This window comes from Suillus fuscotomentosus, assembly GCF_016647785.1.
Source record: "Suillus fuscotomentosus strain FC203 chromosome Unknown F5891scaffold_12, whole genome shotgun sequence".
Classification (NCBI taxonomy): domain Eukaryota; kingdom Fungi; phylum Basidiomycota; class Agaricomycetes; order Boletales; family Suillaceae; genus Suillus; species Suillus fuscotomentosus.
The window spans coordinates 788,545-815,580 of NW_024539524.1; the positions used below are offsets into that span (position 1 = coordinate 788,545).

At 49.3% G+C, this 27,036-nt stretch overlaps 8 protein-coding genes across 8 annotated transcripts; 6 read left to right on the forward strand and 2 right to left on the reverse strand.

Annotated features, from left to right (window-relative positions):
* Nucleotides 1-101: 101 nt before the first annotated feature.
* F5891DRAFT_1185341 (uncharacterized protein) lies at nucleotides 102-2,096 on the forward strand (the record flags this gene model as incomplete). Its single annotated transcript, XM_041366544.1, has 9 exons — nucleotides 102-186; nucleotides 245-376; nucleotides 434-489; nucleotides 540-638; nucleotides 690-1,259; nucleotides 1,315-1,476; nucleotides 1,524-1,682; nucleotides 1,738-1,913; nucleotides 1,967-2,096. 9 exons carry the CDS (start codon nucleotides 102-104, stop codon nucleotides 2,094-2,096), a joined length of 1,569 nt encoding a protein of 522 aa, XP_041229283.1.
* Nucleotides 2,097-12,873: 10,777 nt separating this feature from the next.
* F5891DRAFT_977800 (uncharacterized protein) lies at nucleotides 12,874-14,171 on the forward strand (the record flags this gene model as incomplete). The annotated part of the gene is made up of 3 exons (XM_041376739.1): nucleotides 12,874-13,157; nucleotides 13,222-13,307; nucleotides 13,396-14,171. 3 exons carry the CDS (start codon nucleotides 12,874-12,876, stop codon nucleotides 14,169-14,171), a joined length of 1,146 nt encoding a protein of 381 aa, XP_041229284.1.
* A 2,133-nt stretch (nucleotides 14,172-16,304) lies between these two features.
* Nucleotides 16,305-16,574, forward strand: F5891DRAFT_905550 (uncharacterized protein; the record flags this gene model as incomplete). The annotated part of the gene is made up of 2 exons (XM_041373538.1): nucleotides 16,305-16,476; nucleotides 16,534-16,574. Coding segments are annotated over 2 exons (213 nt in total), but the record flags the coding sequence as incomplete, so codon positions are not given.
* Nucleotides 16,575-16,664: 90 nt separating this feature from the next.
* On the forward strand, nucleotides 16,665-17,309 carry F5891DRAFT_947001 (uncharacterized protein; the record flags this gene model as incomplete). Its single annotated transcript, XM_041374709.1, has 1 exon — nucleotides 16,665-17,309. A coding segment is annotated over one exon (645 nt), but the record flags the coding sequence as incomplete, so codon positions are not given.
* Nucleotides 17,310-18,460: 1,151 nt separating this feature from the next.
* F5891DRAFT_1276393 (uncharacterized protein) lies at nucleotides 18,461-19,558 on the forward strand (the record flags this gene model as incomplete). Its single annotated transcript, XM_041370231.1, has 3 exons — nucleotides 18,461-18,498; nucleotides 18,563-19,263; nucleotides 19,322-19,558. Coding segments are annotated over exons 2-3 (633 nt in total), but the record flags the coding sequence as incomplete, so codon positions are not given.
* A 1,257-nt stretch (nucleotides 19,559-20,815) lies between these two features.
* Nucleotides 20,816-22,649, forward strand: F5891DRAFT_1017945 (uncharacterized protein). The gene is made up of 7 exons (XM_041361020.1): nucleotides 20,816-21,028; nucleotides 21,080-21,143; nucleotides 21,204-21,547; nucleotides 21,600-21,776; nucleotides 21,830-22,177; nucleotides 22,230-22,403; nucleotides 22,457-22,649. The coding sequence occupies exons 1-7, from the start codon at nucleotides 20,855-20,857 to the stop codon at nucleotides 22,568-22,570; spliced, it is 1,395 nt and encodes a 464-aa protein (XP_041229288.1). The 5' UTR covers nucleotides 20,816-20,854; the 3' UTR covers nucleotides 22,571-22,649.
* On the reverse strand, nucleotides 22,610-24,344 carry F5891DRAFT_83267 (uncharacterized protein). The gene is made up of 3 exons (XM_041373235.1): nucleotides 23,336-24,344; nucleotides 22,949-23,281; nucleotides 22,610-22,894 (listed from the first exon to the last, which is right to left on the reverse strand). Exons 1-3 carry the CDS (start codon nucleotides 24,092-24,094, stop codon nucleotides 22,742-22,744), a joined length of 1,245 nt encoding a protein of 414 aa, XP_041229289.1. The 5' UTR covers nucleotides 24,095-24,344; the 3' UTR covers nucleotides 22,610-22,741.
* A 1,008-nt stretch (nucleotides 24,345-25,352) lies between these two features.
* F5891DRAFT_947031 (uncharacterized protein) lies at nucleotides 25,353-26,710 on the reverse strand (the record flags this gene model as incomplete). Its single annotated transcript, XM_041374712.1, has 7 exons — nucleotides 25,353-25,417; nucleotides 25,515-25,640; nucleotides 25,691-25,863; nucleotides 25,914-26,157; nucleotides 26,208-26,399; nucleotides 26,448-26,574; nucleotides 26,627-26,710. The coding sequence occupies 7 exons, from the start codon at nucleotides 26,708-26,710 to the stop codon at nucleotides 25,353-25,355; spliced, it is 1,011 nt and encodes a 336-aa protein (XP_041229290.1).
* Nucleotides 26,711-27,036: the final 326 nt, after the last annotated feature.

Here is a 27,036-nt window from a genome sequence, read left to right on the forward strand (position 1 = left end):
AGATCACTTCCTCATCGGGCCATAGTAGGCATGTATTTTTCTCTCTCTGTTCTTTCCATCCCTCATCTGATCTGATCTCGTTGATCTACACAGAACTACTAATGTCTTCAGCTGCGAGATCTGCTGCTGCCGAGCGGGCTGCTAGCCGCCGTGATCGCCGTCCTACTGAGAGGGCTCAATATGTGTGTAAGTCAGCCCTGTGTCAATCTCTTATCATGACTATTGATTGAACCTTCATTCAAAGCCGAGACCCACAAGGATAAAGAAAATCGACAACGCCAGCAGGTTGATAAAGCCCAGGAACGTCAAGAAAAGGCCCGCCAAAAGGCCAGTAAGGCTGCAGAACGCGAAGCATACCAGAAAAACGGACGAACAGGTTGGTGCATGTTTCATTCATTGTATTACCTCGCTGATGCCATCAATGTTTCACTAGCACTTTCCAACACACCACTGCGGGGATCTGTTGCTCTGTCGGTTCATGACCCTGGAGTGAGCCTTTTTTTTCTGTATGTCATTCTTAATAACACTTCGGTATGTAGTTCTCAAGTCAAACTGTTTTGACGCCGGCGAGGGACCCAAACTTAGTGCCACGTAAAAGTGTAGTGCCCCCAGCGCCACGCAGAATTTCTATGAGTGCTGTATGTTTATTTTGCATTCTGGCGCTTGTGATTTGACTAACATTCTTCAAGATGACACCACGCCCCCACATGTTGACACCCGAGAAGGCTGCCGAGCTTTTGCGCCTTTGTGAGGCCGTTCTTTCCAAGCAAGCATGTAGTCCCCTGGCTGCAAGTGTTTCCCACCCAGCTTCGGCTCTCAACAACATCGTTGCTCGCTCTCCCAGCCCTACTGATGAAGATATGTTTGATGATGCCATCGCAGGCCTGGTGGACTTCGACATGGATGGCGAATGTATGGACAACAAGGATGAAGGTAGTACTACTTGTAGGTCCCCAACACCTAGTGTTGAGCCAGGGAAACGTCGCCGCAGACCGTCGGACAGTGACAACGAGGATGATGGGCAAGTTCGCAAGGCTGTCAAGATCCAGGAAAGCAGGGGGCGACCAAAGGCTGCTGACTATGAACCATCTGTTCGTACAATTTTTGGTGTTGCTTGGGCACTATATCGCGGGCGTTTCTGCACAGAGGGAGCTATGCCCGATCGGATGCAGGAGGTCACTTGGGCGAAGTTAGCATGGAACGATGCATGTAAGAGGCTACAGACTCGTGTCGCTTATGACGCCGAGATTATTAAAATGGTCTGTTATTTTTCTGATAGATGATCTCTCTACTAACTGTTCCAGTACTGTGTAGATCACTTCCCGAGGCTCTCACTTTCGTGGTGAGGTCAAGAGTAAAGTCCGACCATATGTTGCAGATGAGTATGGGTTCGAGACGAGTACAAAGCAATCTGTGATTGATCGCAATGTCATGCTCGCGCGGGAGCTCAAGAAGGATTTTGGATTTGTTTATAAGGTAAGTAATCATCATTTTTTGGCACCAGTGGCTTAGTGTATTATCAGACTCGCACTCCTGATGGTAACAAAGGATTGTATCATGCGAAGATCATCCAGAAGGTGGTGAATACGATGTGGTTTCGTGATAAGAAGGACGAAGGTGTGCTTTACCCTGAGTTCTACAAACCTTTCCCAGAGGTTGGGCTTGCATTGCTCTTGACTGCGGTGCGTTTTTGAGGTGCCATGTTGAAGTTCGCGTACTAATGTCTTCTGTTGTTAGATTGAAAGCGGCATCGACGAGTGGAGCACTGGTGCTCAATCAAACAAGATGTTCACCGTGGATGAGTATCAGGGTGTGCTCGATGAGCATCTCAATAACCTCGCAGATTTTGATGAGCATACCAAAGCTCAGGGCCTGCTTCCAAAGTTGTTGTCCCGTCTTCATGACAATGGCCGGTATGTGACATTTCAAAGCTGGGGATGATATCTAATTGGTTTTTTCTTGCTAGCATTCATTCGAAGGCAGATCCGCTTGGTCACGACACTGGCCGCACTATGGCACGTAGCACATTTGATGCCGCCATCGAAGAGTACAATGACCGTGAGGGTATCTTTAGTGATTCTGGGGATGATGAGTAGTAGTAGGATGCTTATTTATTCACCATTCGCTCAAGAATTCTATATGTTTTTCATGTTTATCGAGTGTTTTGAGAGATGAAACGGCAACTATGAACTGATACTGCTGACTATTGTATGTATGACTTATGCTACTGAGTGCAATTTAGCACGACTGGTGGGATGCGGCTACTTGACTCCACAGCAATTGGGCGCTATCACAAACTATATTGTATCAACACAGTACTACCGAGTGTTCCAGAGAGGGGGGGGTAGCTACTCAACTACTTGCACAACATAGGCTATATAGTGTTACCCTGCAGCCTCACTTCTTCCTGATGCAAACACGAGTCGGAAATGAACATAGGTTAACGGATCAGTAAGCATACCGGTAATAGATATAACCGAGGTACCGGTAACAAGGAATACCAGATAGGCTGTGTTAATGTTATATGCACAGGAAATGAATTATGAAGCTTATCATATATCGGATAGGAAACAGATCTATACATCGGATCGGACCGGATCGGATATGGTCCGGACGAGATGCGTGGATATATAGGATGTGGCATTAGGGCAATGGGACAAGGATGAATGATGCAGGCTAGCTGCGAAGGAAAAGGGATCTGAATGTGGACGTGTGGATATGGATGTGCAGAGGTGCAGGGATCCGGATGGGTAGAGGACTGGAGACATGGATAGGACATCCGAAGGTCCGAATGAGGCGTGGGAATATTATCGGATGTAGGTCCGGAATACGGGATATGACACAGTGTATGGAAGCACTATGGCGACGATTGGATGCGTGAGGCTATTAGGACGCATAAGACATCAGACCACCTTACTCACAATCCTCATCGAGAGCTCAACATGTACTTGTCTTTGCCACTAGAGGAGACTGATGACATTGTGGCCTGGTGGGGGGTAAGTTTTCTTTTTGACTTGTTTTTTCGCTACTAAATCTACTTAATAGCTTCACTCGCTGCAATACCCTACACTCGCGTGCATCGTGCAAGACTATCTACCCATTCAAGGCAGCTCTGTTCCTTCTGAACAAGCATTCTCAAGCGGAGGAATCACTTCGACTATCCGACGCAATGCACTCGTGACTGACACGTTCACTGCACTACAACTACTGAAGGGAGCATATAGGAATGGGCATCTATCTGCAGAAGTAGAGGCTGAGGAACATGCGGCTTCATTGGACATGTAACTACGAGTACAAATATCTTGCCTATGTTTTTTTTTCCTGGCTGTAATTTTTTTGTGTTTGGTTCACGTTCAGACTGAGAAAAAACCGAACCTGACTGCTGCAAACCGTTCGCAAAGGTTCAGTCTAAGGTTCATTGAAATAACTAGAACTGAACCTTGGTCTGGTTTTTGGTTCTTGTCCAACCACCTCTGAACCGAACGGAACTGGACCACGGCAGCACTAGTGGAGAGGAGCAGCGGCCCACACACTCCGGTGTGGGAATGTAAGCCTGCTGGGATCGTTTACTCATGTCTATAGTCTAGCCAACTCGACCTCTGAAGCTCGACTTTCCTTCATGCTTACCACTGCGATTTCTATATCATGATTGAGTGAGGGCAGAACCATGTTATCAGTGAAGTTGTTGAAAGAGTGGATGCTGCACCGTGACTATAGTGCAGCATCAATTATAATCTCCGCTCAAAAACTGTACATCGAGTAAGACCTGTCGACAGGGGAGGTGTATCTTATAGCAGCCTCCAGATGGGCCAGGTCATCACTCACCAGCGCAATGACCTGGACTGTGAGTTTAATCCTCGTTGGTATATATCCTACATCCAGTCTTTGATTATACACTTTTGTGAGCATCCTCACTTTCAATCTATTACTATCATATCCTTTCCACTTAATGCACATACATACATTTAGATTTACTTACTGTGGATAGCTGGTCTATATAATGTACAGTACACTTGCTCATAACATATAGTGATGGGAGCCACCCTTTCTCTATACACTATGAAAAATATACAAGATGGAATAGTCCCCACAGTCACAGCATCATCGCATGTATTCAACAAGTCGTCGGTATCTAGTCTACTTCATGTTCCAGAACATGTCTAGAGTAGCCTACTTGGCATTATGAATTTCTTCACATTGCAAAACCCCTCTGAGCATACAAAGATTGTGAATAATTATAATGGTGCCGGGTCATGCAGCCTGCCGGAATGTCCTGGCACCAGGAGTCCAGCTGTTACGCACTCAAATAGATCTGTTATACGGAGCCCTAAGAGGGGCGTCGTCCGCTAACGTTCGTGACGTAACCGGAAGGGTCCGGTGTAGCGACTGAGACTGGCGACGTCGAGTCGGCAGATATCAGAGATGCGCGTGTCACGTGACTTCTAAGACGGATGTCTTCAAAGTCACTGACGATCTCAAAGTAAGGACAGTCTTGTCCGAACGATGAGTAGTCGATCGAGGTGGACTTAGGCGCGATGAGCACCTAAGAAAAGATACTAGAGACTGAAGCTGAGGGGGCTTCAGAGGGAAGTATGTTCGAGGGAAGATTGAGTAGATTCAAGTTAGGGAATCTAGTACAGAGTGACCGACTACTTATACTAAGTGGAAAGGGTTAAGGGCAAGGCTACCGTACTGTAGGTAAGGGCAAAGGGGAGACGGAAAGGGTATAGGTACGATGGTGGCAGAGCCTGATTAGTGATGTAAGGTCGAATGCGGAATGAGACCGAGAAACGTTGGAACGAGCCAACGGTAAATGATACAATGTGCAGCATGCACGAGTCAAAGGAAAGATAAGACAAGATAAGGAAAGCCACATTGGTGGCACGAGTCAGAACGAGTCATAGCCCGAAGGCACGTGCGCACGTTGGTGCGATAGGAGGGGGATGAGGGACGGGAACGGTCCCGAGGATCCGGTCAACGGATAGTCGGTAGAGAAGTGCGAGCCGGAGGCATACGAGGGCGAGGACGAAGGGGAAAAATGATAGGGGGGCCATGTAGCCGATGTTACTTGTAACATTACCCCCGTTTCAAGGTAGAGTTCCACGAACTCTTTAATCGTCGTCCAGAGGAACGTAGTCGTCCTGGTTGTTATACCATGCGGGGTCGAAGTCGAGGTCTTCGAGCCAGGAGGCGGCTTCAATTGCATTCTCTTCGCGTTCTTGCTCAAGGCGAGCAGCGTCCTGGTCATACGCAGCTTCAAGCTGCTGCATGTCCCTGTAGAACCGGTCGGAAGAGGTTCCACGGCGAAGGATCTTTCTGCCGTCGAGTCGAGGGCAGAAGGGAGTGAGATGTTTTGGGGCAAATTGCCCACAAATGCGGCAGAAGTATTGTGCGCAGTGCTTCTGTTTGTGTCCGTAGACACGGCACTGGCGGCAGACAACGTTGCTGCGGTAGACCTGGGTGGTCTCGGTGGCATCACGACGCGCGTCGTTGATGGCGTCTTCCTGGGCTTCCTCTCGAGGATAGTGCCTAGTGAAGTTCTGGGTGCGCGGTCGATGCGCGTGGGAGAGGGGTAGTCCTAGGGACAAGATGGATCGTGCACGAGCACGGTGATTTCGGCGTTGCGGAGTGGGAAGGGGTTCCGGAGAACCAATAGAGAGGTGTGGGACCGTCTCGGTGGGTACCCAATCGTCGGGGTTGAGAACAGGTGATGCGGGAGGGCATTCATCCAACTCTGGGATGATGATAGAGATGGTGTCGGCATCGAGGATGGGGGAGGGGTTACGTGGAGCGTAGAGCTCGCGTTCATATTCGTTATAGAGACGGTCGATCTCGGGGTTGGTCAACTGGGTGACATTGGGGATCTGCTCTGGTGATTCAGAGCGGGGTAGTTGGGGAAGGAAGGGGGTCGGAGCTCTGTCATAGACAGCACGCTCGACGACCGCAAGCGGGTCGGGAGGGGGATTAAATGCCCGCTCCTCCTCGACGGCCATGACGGCGGCATGGAAGTTTCTAAGTTCAAACAGATTTAGCAAGGCTCGTTTGATCTTGCCTTGGTTATATCTGGTCGAGACGGTGGATAGGGAAGTCTCCCTAGCCAGGTCGATCCTGGCGATATCGCCGGTGAGGGCGTCGGTGGCCCGGAAGGCCTGGACGAGGTTCATGGTTATCTCGTCGTTGGTGCAGTTGAGATAGTTGTCGAGTCGGATTGCATACTGGGGATCGCAGATGACTGCTTCCCAGTAGGCCCGTTGCCTGTCTTGGACAACTGAGCGAAGGGATGGTCGTCGGAAGACGGTGTAGGAGGGCCTATCATGGCCATGCGTTGGCTGGTTCGTCGGGTCGGGGTCGGAGGCAGACGCATGAGAGGTAGCGGATCGGCGCGAGGAAACAGACGACGCTGAGGCCGACATAGTGGAGCGTCTTTCCTTGGGTAGTGGCGTAGGTGGGGTATTGGGTAGTGGGTCTTTGTTTGTCGACGGGTGTGGATTTCTTGGGGCGGTGGCGATTGCGGATTCGTTGGCGATGGAAGGCTTTGGTATCGGTGTGGATGGGTTCGCTGGTGGGGTCAGCCCTAGTGTAGTGAGGGCGGTAGGAGAAGTTGCGGTGGCGGTTGTTGATCAACATGAGATGGCGATTGAAGCGATCTTGAGTCGCTTCTTATACGCCTTCAGGAGCTCCGCTGCGGACTTCAATTCTGTTTCGGGGAGCCACGTTCGTTCGGAGGCAGGATAGCCAACCCAAGACACGAGGTACCGGCGACGCGATCCGGTACCCTTGTGTTGGAGGATAGCTTCCACTTCGTAGTGTTCCTCTCCATCGATAAGATCAGGAGGAGGTTCGGTGAAATTCGGTCCATGCACGTCTGTCTCCTGATAGGAGGAAAGTTCCGAGGCATGGAACGTGGGGTGGATACGCCAGCTGGCAGGCAGCTTGAGCTGGAACGTGATGGGGGAGAGGACCTTCTGGATTGGGAAGGGTCCATATCGTTTCGGGGCAAGTTTCCTAGAAGGGAATCCGGTGATCAGGTTCGTGGCGGATAGCCATACCTTATCACCAACGTTCCATGGCTTGTAACGCTGGCCATAGGAACGATCAGCCATGCGTTGCTGTGCGAGGCTGTGGCATGCAAGGGCTTCTTCGCGGATCTTGGCGAGTGATTTGACTCGGTCTTCGGCGGTTGGTAGGGTAGAGTCGGGGAAGAGATGGGGGATGCCTCGTGGTTCGTAGCCCATCATGAGATAGAAGGGAGAGGCATTTCTGGCAGAGTGTCGTCGGGAGTTATGAACAAATTCGGCCATAGGCAAGTGCTTTGCCCATTCGGAGGGAGTCGTCCGGCAGTAGATCCGGAGGTAGGTTTCGAGCTCTTGGTTGAGCCGTTCGGTCTGGCCATCTGTCTGAGGGTGATAGGCAGTGGAAAGTGCGACTTGGTAGTCGAGGAGTCGTCCTAGCTCCTTTGCTAGCTTCGAGGCGAATTGGGGGCCTCGGTCCGAGATGATCTTGTCATAGAGTCCGAAGCGCATGAACACTTTCTTGAAGAAAAGTTCGGCTACTCCTTCCGCTGTGATGGTTTTTCTGCAAGGGCAGAGAATTACCCCCTTCGTAAGCCCATGGTCTACCACGACCATGACAGAATCGTAGCCGGCGCTCTCGGGGAGGTCGGTGATTAAATCAACCGAGACCTGAGCGAAGGGGCGGAGGGCCGAGGAAGGTATCGGGGTAAGGGGAGGTGTCGTGGGGTGGGTGTTAACCTTCATCTGCTGGCACATGGCGCAGCCATCGACGTATTTCCGAATGAAGGAGCCCATTCCGGGCCACCAGTAGGATTTCTTGACGTTCCATTCGGTACCGGAACGCCCGGGGTGTCCGGCGGTTGGGTGATCGTGATGTAGAGACAACACGCGATGCCGGAGGTCGGGGGGAACGTAAGCACGATCCTTATAGAAGAGAACACCATCGGTGAACCTCCAATCAGAAAGTGCAGACTTCATGGGGGGTGCGCACACCCCGGAAAGGGCGTCCAAGGCTGTTTTCACAGTCTGGTCGGAGGGGTCGTCAGAGAGTCGTTGAAACTCGTCTGTGAGTTCAGCGTCGATTAGACGGGTGAACAGGGTGTCGGGGAGGAGGATACGATCCTCATTATCCTGACCAGCTATAGCGTGGTCCGGACGGCGGGATAAGGCATCCGGTGCAGCGAGCTTTGTTCCAGGAACATGGTGAAGTTCCAGGTCAAAGTTGGTGAGCGTGAGGTGCCACCGGGCCTGTCGTCGGGTGAGTCGTTGCGCGGAGCGGAAATAGATCAGGTTCTTGTGATCCGTGAAGATAATGACTGGGTGAGGGTTTCCTTCGAGGAAGTGCCTCCAAGCCTGAAGGGCCCGGATGATGGCAAGGAGTTCTCGGTCGTAGATCTCGTAGTTCCGTTCGGCCGCGTTGAGAGACTGGGAGAGGTAGCCGCAGGGGTGGTAATCCCCATTGCTATCCGTCTGGAGCAAGACTGCTCCGGTCGCGAAGAGCGAGGCGTCAGTTGCAAGTGCAAACTGTCGTGAGGAGTCGGGGTTCCGCAGAACCGGTTCGGTGGTGAAAAGCTTCTTCAGATGCTGGAATGAAGCCTCGGTAGAATCGGACCAAGAGAAGGGGATCTCCTTCTTGGTTAGATCGAGGAGAGGTCGTGCGATGTCGGAGTAGTGGGGAATGAAATGACGGTAGAAGTTGCAGAATCCAAGAAAGGACCGCACGTCCTTGACCGAAGAGGGTTGTTGCCATTCGCTGATGCCTTTCAGCTTGGCAGTGTCCATAGCAACCTGTCCAGGTCGAATGATCATACCGAGGTACTCGACTTCTTGAGAGTCGAAAGTACATTTCTCGGGTTTGAGGAAGAGAGACTCTTTGCGGAGTTTCTCCAACACTCGGCGGGTCCTTTGCCGGTGTTCGTCCAGATTATCTGAAAAGATCAGGATGTCGTCCATATAGACGATTAACCATCCTTCGTTCAGTTCTTCTGAAAATGTCTGGTTCATGTAAGCTTGGAAGGTGGCAGGTGAATTGCACAATCCGAAAAACATTACCTTGGGCTCGAAGAGCCCGTATGAGGTGGAGAACGCGGCCTTCCACCTGTCGTCGGGATGAATGAGGATATTGTTATATCCTGATCGTACGTCGACCTTTGTGAACCATTGCGCCTTGTTGAGTTTCGCAAGCAAGGGTGGTATCAAAGGGAGTGGGTACGCGTTCTTGATCGTCCATTCGTTGATGTATCGGTAGTCCTGGCAGGGGCGGAGAGAACCGTCCTTCTTGCCGACAAAGAAGAATCCAGCAGCTTGAGGAGACTTCGAGGGTTGGATGAAATCTTTGGCGAGGTGTTCGTCCAAAAATGCTTTGACAGCGTCGGTTTCCTTCGGTGAGAGCGGGTAGGCTCGAGAAGACTTCGGAATGAAGCCTTCCTTCGTTTCGATTTTGTGGTCTACTCCCGGTCGTGAGGGAGGGAGTTTGTTTAGACCGTCCTTCGCGAAGATGTCAGCAAAATCATGAAGATAGGAAGGTACCAGTTCTTCAAATGATTTCTTCTTCTTCTCCTGCGCGTCCTCCATAGCAAATTCTTGAGCTTTGTTGGAGGTCTTCGTGTAGTCCTGCTGAGAGGCGAGGATCCAGAGGTTCCGGAGAGGTTTTGCTCGTCTGTGGAGAGCCTTCCGGATTTCTTTCTTCGAGGTTCCGTCCTTGGTGAGCGGAGTGTCGAAAGAGATGTTTTCGATGATCCGGACGGATGTTCCGTCCGAAGCATATTCCACTAGGACTTCATCGTCAGTGAGGGGATAAGTGGAGATCTCCTCAACTTTATCCGCAAGATGGGTCTGTCCGACCCAGACATCGTCCATGGTGTTGAAGTCGATATCTTCGAAAGGCATGATGATTGGCGCCTTCCTCTTCTTGTTACGCTTCTTGCGTTTCTTGATTTCCTTGAGGCAATGTTGGGTGCCTTTTGGGAGTCGCTTGAGGGGCGAAAAGTCCTCGTCGTCGAGTTCTTCTAGGACAGCCTTTTCTCCACGAAAGAGATATGGCTTGGCCTTGCTTTCTCGTCGGGAGGCGTTGAGTTCCCTCTCCACCTCCTTTGACCTATTGGTCGCAGGCAGGGAGATCGTGTTGGCCTTCCAGTCGATATTGGGCATCATGGCACTAAGCCAAGGTTTTCCAAAAAGTAGGTCATCATGCTTGGAAAGTTTCGTTACGTTGAACTTTCCATACATAAGTCTCCGATCGAGACGAATGAATAGCATGCAGTATTGGGTTACCTGTCCTGCCGAGGACGGGCTTCCGTCTACTGTGGTGATCCGGAAGGGTTTCTTGAGTAGGTGGGTCCGGATCCCATTTCGCTTGACGAAGTCATAGCTAATGAAGGTCCCACCTGCCCCTGAGTCGATGATGGCGGTCGACTGAACGGTTTTGGCACTGCAAGAAGAGAAAAGTGTCACCGGGACACGAAACTCGTTGGATTTACCAACAGCTTTAGTATACAATGCGCAGATAGAGGGAATTGACCGTTCGACAAGCCCTCTCTTTAAAAATCCTTTCTTTTGACAAGGTTGACTTCCATGTCTTCCTCGTCAGAAGACTCGTCAAGCTGGCGGACGCCAGACTTGCTTGGCTTCTTGCCTTTGTCTTCTTCGTCGTTCTTGTCTCCTCGGCGCACCTTCGGGTGGAACCGGGAGTCGTTTGCTCGATGGCCCTTTTCCTTGCATTTGAAGCAAAGGCCTTTATCGAAGCACTTCTGTCGTTCCTCAGGCGTGAGGGAACGATCAACGTCCATAGCATCAGGATCGCGTTGGCAAACCTGAGGCTTGGGGACGTGCCGGTGCCCGGAAGGGCGTACCGATCTGTTGTTGGACACAACTGCTCTTGATCGCTTGTAGTTGGCTTCCAACTGTGTCGCGGCAGTGTACCATTTATCGATGGTGTTGGGGACGACCTCCTTCGTGTAGATGGCGGTTCGAAGTCCTGGTTTCAACCCTCTTTCGAAGAAGTGGATGAGGGCGACGTCCTGCTTGAGACTAGCAGTGGACGACAGGGTTTTGAACGTTGCGATGTAGGGCATCACATCGCCAGTTTGGGTCAAACCATGAAGCTTGGTTAAAGCCTCAGTCATCCGGTCGACCGGGTGGAAGGATTCAGTGAAAGCCTTCCTGAAGTCCTTCCAGCTACCGAAGTCGACGGGAGTTTTGTCGAAGGCTGCTCGGTAGAAGGTGTCGGCCCAGACGCGGGCGTCTCCATCGTTCATATACTGGAGTGCAACAGCGACCTTGGTTTGGTCGGAGCTGTAGATCGTCGAGTTGATGAGAAAGTATGTCTCCACCGAGTACATCCAGCGCTCGGCATCATCGATGTTTCCATCATAGTTCTGTGGTACTCCAGCCTTTAGTTCAGGTCTGGATACGACCACTGTCGGTTGTGGGGTGGGGCCTCCGGACATTCTTGTTCCAGGGTTCGAGTTGAGGTTGCCGTACGGTTGTTCGTCGGGAAACTCGTCGGAGGACGTATGGTCTTCTTCCGATTCTTCTTCTTCGGAGTCCGGAGTGTTGGGATCGCATTCCCAAGGGTACTTCGGGGTCCAGGTAGTCGTGGTGTCTGTCGATTAATGGCCGTGCGGATGGCAGGGCGCAAAAAAGGAAACTTGAATCTTTTGTTACGCACTCAAATAGATCTGTTATACGGAGCCCTAAGAGGGGCGTCGTCCGCTAACGTTCGTGACGTAACCGGAAGGGTCCGGTGTAGCGACTGAGACTGGCGACGTCGAGTCGGCAGATATCAGAGATGCGCGTGTCACGTGACTTCTAAGACGGATGTCTTCAAAGTCACTGACGATCTCAAAGTAAGGACAGTCTTGTCCGAACGATGAGTAGTCGATCGAGGTGGACTTAGGCGCGATGAGCACCTAAGAAAAGATACTAGAGACTGAAGCTGAGGGGGCTTCAGAGGGAAGTATGTTCGAGGGAAGATTGAGTAGATTCAAGTTAGGGAATCTAGTACAGAGTGACCGACTACTTATACTAAGTGGAAAGGGTTAAGGGCAAGGCTACCGTACTGTAGGTAAGGGCAAAGGGGAGACGGAAAGGGTATAGGTACGATGGTGGCAGAGCCTGATTAGTGATGTAAGGTCGAATGCGGAATGAGACCGAGAAACGTTGGAACGAGCCAACGGTAAATGATACAATGTGCAGCATGCACGAGTCAAAGGAAAGATAAGACAAGATAAGGAAAGCCACATTGGTGGCACGAGTCAGAACGAGTCATAGCCCGAAGGCACGTGCGCACGTTGGTGCGATAGGAGGGGGATGAGGGACGGGAACGGTCCTGAGGATCCGGTCAACGGATAGTCGGTAGAGAAGTGCGAGCCGGAGGCATACGAGGGTGAGGACGAAGGGGAAAAATGATAGGGGGGCCATGTAGCCGATGTTACTTGTAACACCAGCTGAGCGTCTGCGCCTGTTCTCTTCTTCATTTGATTTTCAGTTATCCACACTGTTCATTGTACCTCTCACCTCCTCACTCGCTCCCTTAGATTTTTGAGTATTTCATTCGCTATGCACGAGCACCTCGGCCTTGAACTCAATAATAGAACCTCCAATGGTTTATCCACACCTCAGGTGACTCAAGCTGCTTCAGTGTCAGGCCCTGGTTCATCTTCTCATCCAACCACTTCCACAGGGCAGTCATCCACCAGCACCAGAAATGCAACTGCCCCTGGAAGTTCGGCTCAAGCTCGAACATCTCAGCAGCCTGCCCAGCATGCAAATGCTTCGAGCACTCAATCCTCTGCACCTCAGCAAAACTGTGCACCGATAGTTTCATCATCCAACTCAGCTGCGCCTAATTCAGCACCTAATGTCCCGCATCAACCAGCAGTGCAACCCACCGTTATTCAGCCAGTTGTGGTGCAGCAACAGCCCTTACAAGCACCTGCGGATGAGATTGATGCCCTTAGAGCCAGAATTGCTGAACTGGAGCACGGGGAGGCTCACAGCAACCATCTACTGGCCAGAGCACCCGCGCCTCAACAAGCCATGGTCGCAGATCCCACCACAGTGGATCACATTCGAGCAAATCTCAATGGCGCCAAGGAAGAGTCAAAGCGACCATCGCTACCGGCTCTTTGTCCAGGACATAAAGTCAGCGCACTAAGCTTGCGTGAGTGTTATTTGGCTTCGGCCATATGTTACAATGCCTCTTCAGCACACTGTTCTGGTACCGCCTCGGTGCACCAAGCCAACTCGTGGCCTTTACCACTACCATACCAAACTACCACCTAAAGGGGGGTTGTACTACTCGTTTGCATTTGTGCCAATATTATTTCATTCTATGTTTACCATACCACTGAAGTTAGTATCTAATGTACTTCCTTCATAGCAATACCTGCCAAAGTGGAAGAGGCCTTCAAACATTACTGTTATGTGCCATATATGGCATTAACGCATGCAGCTCGCTCTAAAGCATTCCTACGAGGAGAAGACTCGTCTTTCATTTTCACTCAGGATGGTTTAATGGCCAAGGGTCTTGACCGCTTGAATGAGCTCTCCATTGTAACAGTGGACTGGATTGCAGCGGCCAAAGCTGCTGAAGAAAGGACAGCGCATCATTGGGGTGAAGAGCGCACCGCTGCTCTAATTTCGCACCACCTTGTAGCCCTCGATATTGGATGGACTCATGGTTGGTCAGTGGCGATGCATTACGACGTGCAGCAGAGGGAGCTAGCACATGGCAACCACAAGCACAATCTCGCCGGACTCGATGTAGCTGCTCTCACTCTAGCAAATAATAAAATCTCCGCTGTTGTATCACAACCTGCTCCTATCTCACCCAACAAGCGTGCTGCTCCAAATGAGTTTCCATCATCGCCTCGTAAGAAATCGCATACCTTTGCCTTGAGCCATTGCTTTCGCTGTGGAGCATCCGGCCATCTGCCTGCCGACTGCTCAGCGGACACTACTTCAGCAGGAAAGCCAGTTGCAGCTATGGCATCCAATGCTCGAAGCAAGCACACCCTCGCTAATGCATCCAAAAAACACTACTGTTTTAATTGGGCCAACAGCTCCAATTGCTCCTTCAATTCCAATTGTAGAAACGTCCACGCATGCAGTCTCTGCGGTGATTCATCCCATGGAGCCGGCAATTGCAAAGTCTGAGCTTGACCCACACACAGTAGTGACCCCTCTCGACCATCTCAAGGTCAAAGATACCCTCCATAAATACGATATTTTCAATGATTGGTGCCATATAGTCAACAGTATTCGCAACAGTTTCAACGTTGGTGTCCAAAGCTTACCAAACTGTATTTTGTTATTTCGAAAATCATGCATCTTCCTTACTCAACCCCTCTGTAATCGACAACTACATAATTTCCGAGCAAGCTGCAGGCCGCTACTCTACGGGATACAGTCCTGCAGACTTAGAGCGCTTAATCGGACCTTTCGCACCTCTCCGCTAGGCTTAGTGCCAAAGCCCCATTCCAACAAGTTCCACTTAGTCCAAGATCTTTCCTACCTGCGCAACGACCCATCTACACGTGCTGTGAATGCAGACATCAGCGCAGACGATTTTCCCACAGTATGGGGAACATTCGACGATACTGCCGCTCTCATTCTTTCACTTCCACCAGGCTGCATCGCAGCAACATTCGACATGTCCTCAGCTTATTGTATAGTCCCTGTGCTTCCTTGGCAGCAGAATTCCCTTTGTATAATCTGGAGAGGCATTGTCCAGGTGGACAGGGCTCTCATGTTCGGCCTCACCTCAAGTGCAGGCATTTTCGGCTCAGTCGCCGATATGCTGGTGGCAATTTATGGCAGAGCTGGCTTCAGCCTCATCTGAAAGTGGGTCAACGACTTCCTAGTCGTCAGACTGCCACACCAGTCATGGATGGAGGCAGACTTCATCGCCATCTCAGCCTTCTTCGGCATGCCATGGAGCCTGGAGAAACTCAGACGCTTCACGTCAATTCAGCACTATATCGGATTCGATTGGGACCTGGACCGAAAACAGGTTTCCCTTCCAGAGGACAAGCTCCGCAAAGTCCAGGAACTAATCAATTGCTGGCTGCTCAAAGGAGCTTCATTCACAGCGAAAGAGGCAGCGGGCCTGCATGGGAAGCTTGTCCACGTGGCATGTATCTTTCCCCTCATTTGTCCGTTTCTGCGCTCAATAGCAGTTTTGCAGTGCATTTCCAGTCGCCACGCGCACATCTCAAGCCATCCCATCCCGTTCTCGCAGACCTTCCCTGGATCCAATCCCTTCTTTCGCACCTCCTGAAGTCAGTTCCCCTATCAAACCCATCCCCACTAGACATTGGCTGGTGGGGCGATGCGAGCACGTCCTTTGGAATTGATGTAGTGGTACAGGGACACTGGGCCATCTGGCATTGGGCCCCAGGATTCAAAGTTGGCCTAAAACAAGACTTTGATATCGGCTGGGCGGAAGCCGCTGTAGGGATTCATTTCTGGCTGGGATTGTAGAGACTGTTTGTACCTTACCTTATGTTGGCACTTTTGTAGCTTACATAATCAATCAATCTTTTCACCAGTTACCAGTATGAGTCAGAGTGCTCAGTAGTTTTTATGATATCTCCTCTACTCTGAGCCTTGAGCCTGGTCCAGAAACCCTTTAGGGTCGAATAGCAGCTAGGTTCTGCAAGACCCAACACATTATTCAGACTCACCATCTGAATTGTTGTACCTTCACTGCAGCACTCGAACTTGGCCTTTGCATGGCCTTGCATCTAGGTACCGCCTATCTGTTTTGTCTGAACTGCTCCCCATTGACGATATTTAAGGCATTATTCCCGCCGGCACCACAGTAAGCACAGTGTACTTAGTCTGTTCGGACAACGCTGGAATAGTGGCTGTGGCCAACAAAGGCTGTTCCCGCAGTGTGCAGACAAATGCTATTCTAAAGCATGTGTACCATTTTCAGGCAGACAACAGCATCTGCCTGCACACAATCTTTGTCCCCACCTGTGCGAACATTGCGGACACCTTGTCTCGCGGCGACATCACTTCGTTTCTGACTGGCTTTCCCAATGCAGTGGCATTGATGCTGATTTCCTTGCCTCTGCATTTAGCAGACAAGATTGTTCAATCATCGTAAGATCCTTACACCATGTATCACCAAGCCACAGGCACGAGCCTCTCCCACCCTCAGCACCTTACATCGAGTCTTCTCACCTCCGCCCGCATTGCAAAGCAGTAGAAAGGCTATTCACATGGTGAGGGCCGAACTCACCTCCTCCGGCAACTATAGAGCACCTGGTCATCCGCCATTTGGCCAGTATCGCTACCTGTGTGTCACTCCGAGATGCAGCAAGCTATGGTGCTGGATTGCGCAAGTTCCACAGATTTTGCGACATCTTCTCAGTTCCCGAGTCCAACTGCCTTCCAGTATCTTTTGAGCTACTCCACTCCTTCACCTTATGGGTGGTTGCTGACCCAAATTCTGGTGACCCACTGTTGTCCACTGAAGGCAGCATCCCTTTCGAACCAGTCTCAGTGGGAGTCGCGCAAAAATACTTATCGGCAGTACGCATGTGGCACATCGCACAAGGATGGCCCCCACCGCTATCTGATTCCAACCACAACTGAATTAACTGGTCACTTCGAGGCCTCGAAAACCTACAAGGTGGTCGCAGAAGGCCTGTTCACCCCCCCATCACGCTACCCATGCTTACAGCTCTCAAAGCCACCTTAGTCTTGTCAGATCCCTTCGATGCATGCGTTTGGGCCACGGCTGCCTGTGCCTTTTTCGGGATGATGTGCTTCGGCAAAGTTTCAGTCGCATCCCGCACAGCCTTCTCCCCTTCCAAACACCTCACTCGTGCAGACGCATTCTTTGATCACGACCTGCGATGCAAGCCCTATGCACATCTAGACCTTCCATCGGCCAAAACCGCACGTCCTGGGGAGAGGCAGTCAGTTTTCCTCAATGAACAGGGTGATTTGTGCCCTCTCACAGCCCTCCATAACCTGGCAAGTGTTGTTCCTGCACTTGCCAGCGACCCATTATTTTCGTGGCGCAACAGCAAAGGTGATGTCCGCCCAATGGCCAAAGTACGAGCGATAGAGTGGATCAACTCGATACTGGTGGCCTGGGGATGGGGCACTACCTTCGGACACTCTTTTCGCATTGGCGGTGCTTTGTTCCACCTTGCAAAAAAGGTTGATCCAGAAATCGTGCGAATCACCGGCCGCTGGAAGTCCTTAGCTTACGAAACATATATCCGGGTGTTCGAACAAATTTCCTCGCAACATTTGGCCAACACTGCATCGCTCTAGTGGCCGCCTACACTCTCATTGGACTGAGCAGCTGATCGCCGCGGGTCGTTCTGGCATAATGGGTGAGCGGCTCCACCTGCTCGCATACCACCCCGAGCTAATGCTCGGCCCAGCCCAACCTGTTAGAACATGTCAGTGACCCTAGAGCTAGATGAAGCTGGATATCAAAGGAAGAGTCTGCATTAACTCATGCAATGCATGCTGCCTCGAGTTGTTCACAGAGCTCGATTAGCTCCATGGTACTCAACTTTGGTTTATTGTGACCAATATCCTCATCGTCTGACTCCACCTCAACAATCTTCCTGCTCCAAATTGCTTGCTGGTGCTTGCAGTGGCATCTTTCCCATGAGATGTCATTGGCTTCCGAGGCTTGTATGGGCCAGGCTTAGGATGCGGCTGATGTTTTTTGGTGCTACACATCATTGAGTCAGTACTAGATGTTCATTAATGAAAAAATTCATGCTACTTGCAGGACCTCCAACCACCCCGGGCCTTAGTAAACTAGGTGTCATACTGTATATTGAACGACCAAACATTATACATTATACATTATACAATATTCTGGCCATTTCCCCGCATACCACAATGGGAGCCACCCAAACCCGATACAATATGAAAAATATACATTATTACCATATACATTATGAGCAAGTCTACTGTACATGCACGAATCCATAGAATCTTTGATTTCCTTTGAACACTCGTTCAGATATTGAGATTCAAAATTCTGCCGAGTGTACCGTTGTGGAGCTATAAAACTCCAGTGTGACATTGCTGTGACAAATTTTGAAACAGCATATCCAGTCCCTGCCAACCTGACATCGCACAACTGGACTCATTCTGCCACTCGAACATCATTGCAAAAAAATCAGATTTCACCTGGGTGTGATAGAGCACAATTTTTCCCACAGGCTGTCAGGAAGTGGAAAAAAAAAACTTCTTGACGAGTGTGCTATGCTTCACACATTGAAAACCTTTGAAAAACCCCGCCAGTCCCTGACTCCCACTTTAGTGGGAAGAGGGTTTTGTCGGATCCAAACATACAGGCACCTATATGCTGAAGTGTGGGAACCTTTCAGGTTCTAAAACTGTACAGTTTTGAATGATGAGTCATCAGAATGAATGTGTGATATCCATGGTTTGTATCGTCTGACTGACTCGTCTACAGTGACTACAGTGAAGAAATAGTGTACATCTTTTCATTTTCTCTCGACGTCCTTCTTTTATTGAAATGACCACCTTCGTGAATTTAGAATGTCTGTGTTTCTCTCGAAGCACCCCACCATGCGTCCTCAAGTTCTCAATGCTACAGATTGCCCACCTCACAATATCCTTCACGATATACAAATATATCCTCTATTCTATGATGCTTTGTACTACCCGCAATATAATGAATCTGTATATGCAACAGCCGAGAAATTTTGTTGTTGGTTGCAACTATCACTCGCCTCCCACTGTTGTAACAGCTTGTGTCTTAGATGTGGTCCCCTTTATCGATCCGTCGCTGTAGTTTTTGATGGGGTAGGTTTGTCTAACTAAACGCACAGAATTTGCAAGCATGTCGGATGATATCCTTGTCAAGAGTCTCTTGACAGCACCTGTCCCACCTGCTTGCAGAAGAACATGGGGCACTTTGCTTGCTGCTGAGTTTCAGAACTTGTATGGTCCTGAGGTGGCCACTGCTCTACACACTCCTCCTGTCATCAGTGCATCTCTTGCTATTGATTCAGCGAGTACGCAAGTCTCTGAAGCCATGTCTTTGCCATGGATCTCTGCATCTGTCGATGATCTCGCTCGCCATTTAGAGAAGCTGAACTGCACCGACATCAAGACATGTATTCATCAATTTGCACCATGCTATCGCTCACTCTACAACAGACTCTCTCATCAAAAAACTTGTAATGCACTCGCTAATCATGTTCAGCAACGTGCACTATCCCTATTTCATGCTGGAGTGAGTGTTTTGGGTGATGTATTTTCCATTCTTGAGATTTGACTCCCTCTCGGATAAGGACATTTTCCGTCAGATTCTCACTCACGAGTTTGGTGTGCTTGTTACTGAACATCTGTCACAAGAAATTGTGTCGCACTCTGTCAAGATCAAATCAGCCCAACTAGAACGAAAACAGAATACACTAGCAGATGTGAATAGTATTCGCACAGAACGAGAGTGGGAGTGGCCAATGCCTGTTTCAAAAGAAGTCATTTTTGAGTGTTTTGATTGCTGTACATACTCGAATGTTGTATATATTGATACTGTTTGCTGTCAATCCATCGTAATTTCTTGGAGTCGGGGACTATGGTGCTGGATCAGTTCAAATATTATACACACCCGAAACTCTCACACACACATACATACAACACACACACAGACACTGAACACACACAATTTGACAAAGCTCTTGTATTGCAGAAAATTCAGTAATCTTTAATTCTACTATGTCGTTCTAGCTAAGGTGTCTTGAATCATTAGGCTGCTGCAGCCCTGGCAAATATCTCACTAGACTACCCGCCAACCAAGCCATCAGATTCGTATACACATGTCTTGTATTGTAGAAAATTGAGTACTACCAATGAAAAAAAGCAAAACTAGTGTGTTACGATCCACACGGGTAAACCTGTGGGTGTCTCAAGGTCAACCCGTACCCATACCTGCCATGGGTACGGGTATGGATACGGGTACATACCTGTGGCGGATTTACCTCAGTGCTTAGCACACACGCCCAGTGCACGTCAGCGAATGCTGATGTGGCTCGAACGTATGCGGAGGACATTGGAGAGCGCCAAAAGAGTGGAAGGAGGGACGAGACAGGAAGAATGAGATGGAGGGTAAGATGCAGTGTAGGGTGTGAGTGGTTGTAGTAGCACGCTGCAAGGTTAAAGATAGTAGTAAGCGAGGGAAAAACATGCACACCTGGAACAAGTGGTGAACAACTGAGAGCAATGAGCGAATGACTGAGATCAGCAAGCGAGAGAGTGAGAGCAACGAGAAACGCACCTTTGCCGCTTAGAGCCTTAACTGCATCTAATTCCATCAACCTCCAGTGGAATGTCAGACCTCATTCCAATCACTACAACCCTACAAGAGTTAGCTTGAAGGGGTACTGGTGTTGGTGGTTATCATGAGATGAGAGTTGAGCGGTGGTGAAACAAATATTTGTAAGCACGCTCGGCAGTACCCGCGCGGGTAACGGGTACTCAAGACTCTGACCCGACCCACGCGGGTTACCTGTACCCGTGCAGATCCCTAGCTAGAATGACATGCTTAGTAGACTTAAAGATTACTGAATTTTCTGTAATACAAGACCTTTGTGTGTGTTCAGCATGTGTGTGTGCGTTCAGCGTCTGTGTGTGTCGTATGTATGTGTGTGTGAGAGTTTCGGGTGTATAGGGGACTGGCGCTTTCCAGCGCCGCTACGATGATAGTAGCTGGGAACTGACAATGATTATACTATCTCCATGTGACCGGCGAAGCAAGGGCATCCCAGCGCCGCTTTACATAACCCAGTACACTGCCACTACCGCCTGTTCCGCTGCTACTACATATGACCTTTGATGACATCCCTCTCGAACTACTGCCTATAATCTTTGATTCCATAGTCAGAGCCCAACATCTTGCATTCTTATGTTTGGTCAATAAGTCATTTAACGAGTTTGCCATCCAAAGGCTTTACCGGCGCGTTTACATATACGCATGGCATACAAAGGCCAAGTCAAAGGTGGATCTAATGTTTATACCATAAAATCGCAGTTATTCACATTCACAATAGGTCGTTCTGCTGTTTCAGACACTTTCAAATTGTCCTCGTCTTGCACGTTACGTTTCACGTCTCGGTGAGCCCAGACCAGTTAATAACACCAACTAGCGCAGTTACTAACATCGTTATCATACAGAGATAAGAGCCTTCCCAAAGGCACTCCCTTCTTCGTCCTACAGCGACCTCCTAGATATTTGCACAAGAGGAATACGGAATTGTGTCAACCTGAGATCGTGTGCCTGGACTCGAGATGGCTCGTTGGAATCGGCGATTCTCTTGGCTCTCCAGCAATGCCCCCAACTTGAAGAACTCGAGATCAACGGAAAGGACAACGGATATTATGATCCTAACATACTTACACGATTCTCCAAACTGTCTAGAATATCACTCATAATGCCGAGCGCGCAAGTTATTGAAATTCTTCCCTCCTGGATATCCGCTACAGGTCCAACCCTTCGTAACCTTACTATGATCTGTCAGGTATGACAAGGATCGGAGCGACTGAACTAATTGATCTCATTTCCCTTTGTAGACATCGAGTCTAATCACCGATACCTTACTGGAATCTCTCGCTCCTAGCATGACCGAACTGGATCAATTATCAATTATTGGATGTCCAAAGGTGACACACAGAGGCATTGGTGAAATTGTATCAACCAATCATAATGGCCTCACCAGTATCGGACTCGAGAGGCTTTCCCCAGCATTTGTGAGTCTTCAACCTTTCGCCCTCACTACGCGTCTGCTGACTGTATCGGTCAGGGTATGACCAGCTTCAACCGCATCTGCAAGGAGCACCAGGCGTTTAGGCGTCTCAGATCAATCACCTTGGCGGTTCATATTGAGACACCCTTTCAGACATGGACGGATGACGTAACGGAACTGCTATCCACTGCGCCATTAGAAATATTACAAGTTTATGCTACGACGCCAACCGCTAAAGTGGTTGTCCCGGACAATTTTTGGAAAACCATTGTCACGATGCATGGGTCGCGCCTCAAGCGATTTTCTATTGACCGGATGACAATTAGTTTGGGTGCATTACACGACATATGTTCTCGATGCTCCGTTTTAGAGCAACTGTTTGTCGTCACCACGCGGCACAATTTGGTGCGCAGCTTGTGTTTTTTTGTGAGCTGAAGTTCTCATCCGCACCTGTCAGGATGATGTGTCCAGTTGTTTTGCTGCTGCTCGTAACCTCCGCGCGATTCATGTCAACTTTTATCGTGAAGCGGATGAAACAGAAGAGCGGTCCATGATGAATGATGCTTTGCGTATCGTCCGACAATGCCCTGCAACAGTGACGCAGATTGGATGCGATACAAGGGTTTGGAATGTGAGTTCCTTTCTAGTCAAAACAATACCTTCGTTGTTAACTAGAGCACAAAGGTACGACGCGAGGTGCGGATGAACGACAAGGCTGAATTATACACCGTACCTACCCTCACTCGTTATGAGAATCCGGATATACCGGAACAATTTCTTGTCGCCCGAGGGGCGTAAATAAACTGCCTATGTGTTCACCTACCAGATGAAAAGGATGCTCATGAACTACTTTGAATTTAACATTGGTATACAAATATGACTTGATTGGATCGAGAGAACAGACAAACATGAAGGTACATCATATATTTACAATATGTCAGCGCAACCTGTGCGATAGCATCTCGAGCGTTAGGCTTCGTTTCTCATTCTACGTAGTCGTGGGCCCATGGCGTTCGAAGGAGGCTTCCAAGTTGGGTATGATCCCGCAAAAATACGACCTTGTTCGCGCTTGTATGCGTGAACAATGTTAATCATCCAGCCTTCAATGATATCAAAGATTTTCTACAAAAGATTTGTTCAGACAGAGTTGCACCTACAGTGAGTTCTAATGCTTACCTGGACGAGGGCTTGGGAATGTGGTACCGGACCCCGCAGACACAAGTTAGTTAACGGATCGACGACGCGCAACTTTTCTTTGAGCTTGAGTAATACTGGCAGATTTTGTGGATCGCACAATCTGTTGTCTGCGTATAAGAGGAGAGCGTGTATGGCGCACAGACGGTCAAAGTGTATGTCTTCTAATAGCATGAACAAGCAAATGGCGATGTCATCGGCTGTGACGATATTAGCAGAGAAGAGTGATCCAAGAAGGCCAGCCTTGTTTACTCCTTTCAGCGTGAGGGCAGAGTATTGACCAGATGTGGAGCATATGTTCTTCCAGTGGCCGTCCTGAGAGTGACGTTTAGTACCCTTGTTTTATCAATCAGCGGAGAAGGACTCAACTGATTTCCAGTGTAGGCGAAACATGTTCATAGCGCGCACGCGTAAGATCCTCTCGAGACCTTTTATCTGTTTCGGCGATTCCTTCGTCAGCTTGATTAGCATCGTTTGCACTACCATAGAAACAAGCAGCGCTGAGTCAACATGCTGCGCTCCGTCGGTCAGCAGACTTTCGACAACGAAATCCAAGCCATGAACTCGGAGTTCTGCCATTTTGGCTTCGACAATTTTTCTAAACCCTTCCGCATAGATCGAGGATTTGCCAGATTGTGTGACACGACTGTTTTCGGTATTTGCGGGATAGTGCTGGTCGTTCGGAGACAATGCGTTTTGCTTAGGACTGTTAGTTTTGAGTGAGAACTTTCCCTCTGTCTTAGGCTGATAACGTCCAGCAACCTTGCTCGAGGAAACATCGTCCATGCATGTGTGTGGAGTAGGAGTGTATGTCCCATGTATAAGAGATGAAGTATCATTGACGACAGTGAAAGAAGCGTCCATTGTGGTTGGTGGCGTGCGACGGAACATAACATCCCCGCGCGCCTGCGGCGGGATCGTGCCGACTTTCTTGTTAGGCTTAAGATTCCAAGCGTTACGAATAGTAGTGCTTGGCGGGGGGAGAACACCAGGGCTATTCGGAAGTAACTTCATCATGTTGCGCATCCTGATCTCCAAGTCAATTTCAAGGAGGTGCCGACGAGAGTTTTTCTCGAACGGCTTGGGAAATTGGGATGAAATGTGGTATGGTAGCGTGTTGAACGGCATGATTTGACAAGGCAATCGACAGTGGGTGTGATGTTGGAAAGACCATGAGTATGAGCTGCATCGCGGTTTATATGTCTGAATTGTATGGGTGTGGGTGTGGTGGATTGGTTTGTTGTGGATCGGGCATCGTGGAACGAGGGAGGAATACAAACACGACGCATATTGTCAAAACTGGTAGTGGTAATGAGAATAGGACACAACAGCACCGCTTGGCTTGTGGCTCAGCTCGTACACAGTGCGTGGTCCAGTGGCGAGTCAATGCCAGAAGGAGAGATGAACTCACGCCACACAATGAGATGACACGGAACCACACTGAGGTCCACTGCTACACCACAAATTTGACCTTCAAGTTAGATTGTGGCTGAGCGAAACGAACAAAGATGGTTTGATCGAGATTGCATGGATTCTGGATCCCAGGACCTTTTTGTTCTTTAGGGCGATGTACTAAGCATATTCAATAAACACACCCGAACACGAACACGAATTGTTTCTGACCAGTGGACTGTTCGACGCAGTGGTCCGAAAGAGAGTCTGTAAAAAAGGTGAACCATGTCTCCTACAACACTTCAAAAAGCTTCTCGAGGTGATGCACCAACCGGTCCCGCAGAGGCATACTGAGATCTGAGAGGTATTATCGGTGATAACATCAGAATGCTATAGCCGGAAATGAGAAACGTGTAAGTCTGGCATTACGACTTTGGAAGAAAGATTCAAATTGATCATCACCGCACCGAAATTGTAATCTCTGGGTGATTGCGTCAGCAGCTACAGTGCCATTCATAATGAGTAACTGTCGAGCATTCAGGAAGAAAACGCATGTACGGCGCAGCGCCAGCTATAAGCAAACTTTTGCGAAAGAACATCAAATATAGAGACCTGTTGCTCCATGCATATTAGGTACCAGCAGGTGTCCCCTGCAAAAGCTAGGAACTTGCATTCTCAAGTAGACGGGGCCGTAGGTTACCATGCGCGTTCAAAGCTTTAATATGCAACAGCCAAATCGCAAGTACAACAATGGCGTCATGACTGGGGGCAAAGAGTAGGGTGAACGTGATGAGATGTCAATCTCTAAGTTGACGCCACACTCCAAACGGTCTGGCGACAATACGCCCGAGAGACATGGATAGTAAGTCGGGAATCACTGTAGAGGGATTATCAAAACAGCGCACATTCAATCAACCGAGAACAACGTTTAGCAACTTGAACTGTGAAACCAACCCAAGACCTATGGAGTCGATCTTGATACAGACGAGTACTTTCAACCCTGGAACGCGATACCTGTCTTCTTCGCTTCTGCAATGCCGCCTCCTGCGAAGCCAGTGCCTGACAATATCATGAATCAGAATGTGGTAAAACAAGACGTAGTCCTTTTGCTCCACAAGGACCTACGCGACCCAAAACAAGCTGAACAAACACGCACCTTCTCTCTTTAATTCGATCATGTCTTTATCACCAAGTGTGTGGTCACAAACGATGCACTGCTTCGTCACCCGCACCAGCTTATCAACACATACTTTGCACACAACATGGGAACATGGTTTCATGACTACGAGTGGTCAAATCCTGCAAGCGATGTCAGAGGCATGGTGGACTCACGAAACATCATCCTATTATTGTGAAGATTACTTTTGCACGCCGGACAAATCGGAACTCCGTCATCCTCTGACTTGGATTTACCCTTTTCACTCTCCACGGGAGTAGAATCTGATGATTGTGACGCCGACGCAGTGGGTAGTAATGTAAACCCCACAGGCACCAATGACTTCAGGCTTAAAACGTCATGAGAAGTTGTTTACCATGACAGATAATGTATACCAACCTTATTGGGTGGGGTGGATTCCCTCCCCGGCAAGTTGTTTGAACCTTAACATCCTTGAGGGAGCTCGGCAAACCGCTTGAGGTATATGTAGGAGTTAGCGAAGGCAGCCAAAAGTCTGGTAGTTTGTGTCGTAATGACTCCGCCTGCTCTCGTTCGATCTGTCTTAGAGCTGCTTCTTCGGCTTCACGGGTAAGAGTTTCAACTGTTGAAGAGTCGAAGTCAAGCTTCCGCTTCGATGATCGGGCTGGGAACAATTGAGCATTACTAGGAGAAGTAAATGGACGAGATACGCACAACCTTTTGCTCCGACGCCAGATGCAGGTGCAACAGACGGTAGGTTCGCAGATAATCCCAGTTGACCCTTCTCGAAATCACGAAGTACACGTTCTCTGGCTGCCTCTCTAGCTCTCTCTTTCTCCTCTTCAGTTTCTTTCTTCAACTGCTCAAGACGTTCCTTCTGCCGCTTGATATCCTTTTTCTGTGTCACTGGATACTTAATTTGTATGAAACTTGTACATGACATTGTGAACTTACATAGGTCAGTGTACGCACACTCTCTGCAGAATAAATGACCCTGATCGCATGCTATTGGCTCTCTCGCTCGCTGCAAGCACAAAGAACATGCGTCAAAATTTCGCATTGATTCATTACCCAGGCGTTGCTGTTGTAGTACTTGGTGAAAAGCTTCGTATGATTTAGCTGAGCGGACGCACCCGTTTCGTACCATACTCCGCCTTCTGTCTCTCGGCGTAAGAAAACACCGAAGACGCCGTATTATTTTTACTGTGCTTCGTCATGGCAAGGTGTAGCGACAAAAGGTATCTCGGTTAACTGTCAGTGACACTGATATCTTGAAGTAACTTGTTCCAAGTCAACATTGTGGGAAAAAACATTCATATGAGTGTGTTTATGTAACTGGAGATGACTCCACGTGACCCACAAAAGCTCACTGCGCGGCGCAGTGCGAAAGAAGGCAGAGCCGATCTGGATGTACGTGCATGTCTGACTCCAAATCTGTGTCTGGGATCGTGTCTGAGTGATTCAAGTGGAGTTTGGATGGCAAGCCGCTCGCCTATACTGCTTATGACACATCACCCTATACACCGTGACCACGCTGCCACAC

Coding starts and splice junctions, on each gene's coding strand:
- F5891DRAFT_1017945 (XM_041361020.1), top strand. CDS start 20,855: ATGACCTTTGATGACATCCCTCTCGAACTACTGCCTATAATCTTTGAT. Junction 21,548..21,599: donor ACCTTACTATGATCTGTCAG/GTATGACAAGGA, acceptor TTCCCTTTGTAG/ACATCGAGTCTAATCACCGA. Junction 22,178..22,229: donor TCACCACGCGGCACAATTTG/GTGCGCAGCTTG, acceptor CGCACCTGTCAG/GATGATGTGTCCAGTTGTTT.
- F5891DRAFT_83267 (XM_041373235.1), bottom strand. CDS start 24,094: ATGCCGTTCAACACGCTACCATACCACATTTCATCCCAATTTCCCAAG. Junction 23,282..23,335: donor TTCGCCTACACTGGAAATCA/GTTGAGTCCTTC, acceptor CGTCACTCTCAG/GACGGCCACTGGAAGAACAT. Junction 22,895..22,948: donor ATTCCCAAGCCCTCGTCCAG/GTAAGCATTAGA, acceptor AATCTTTTGTAG/AAAATCTTTGATATCATTGA.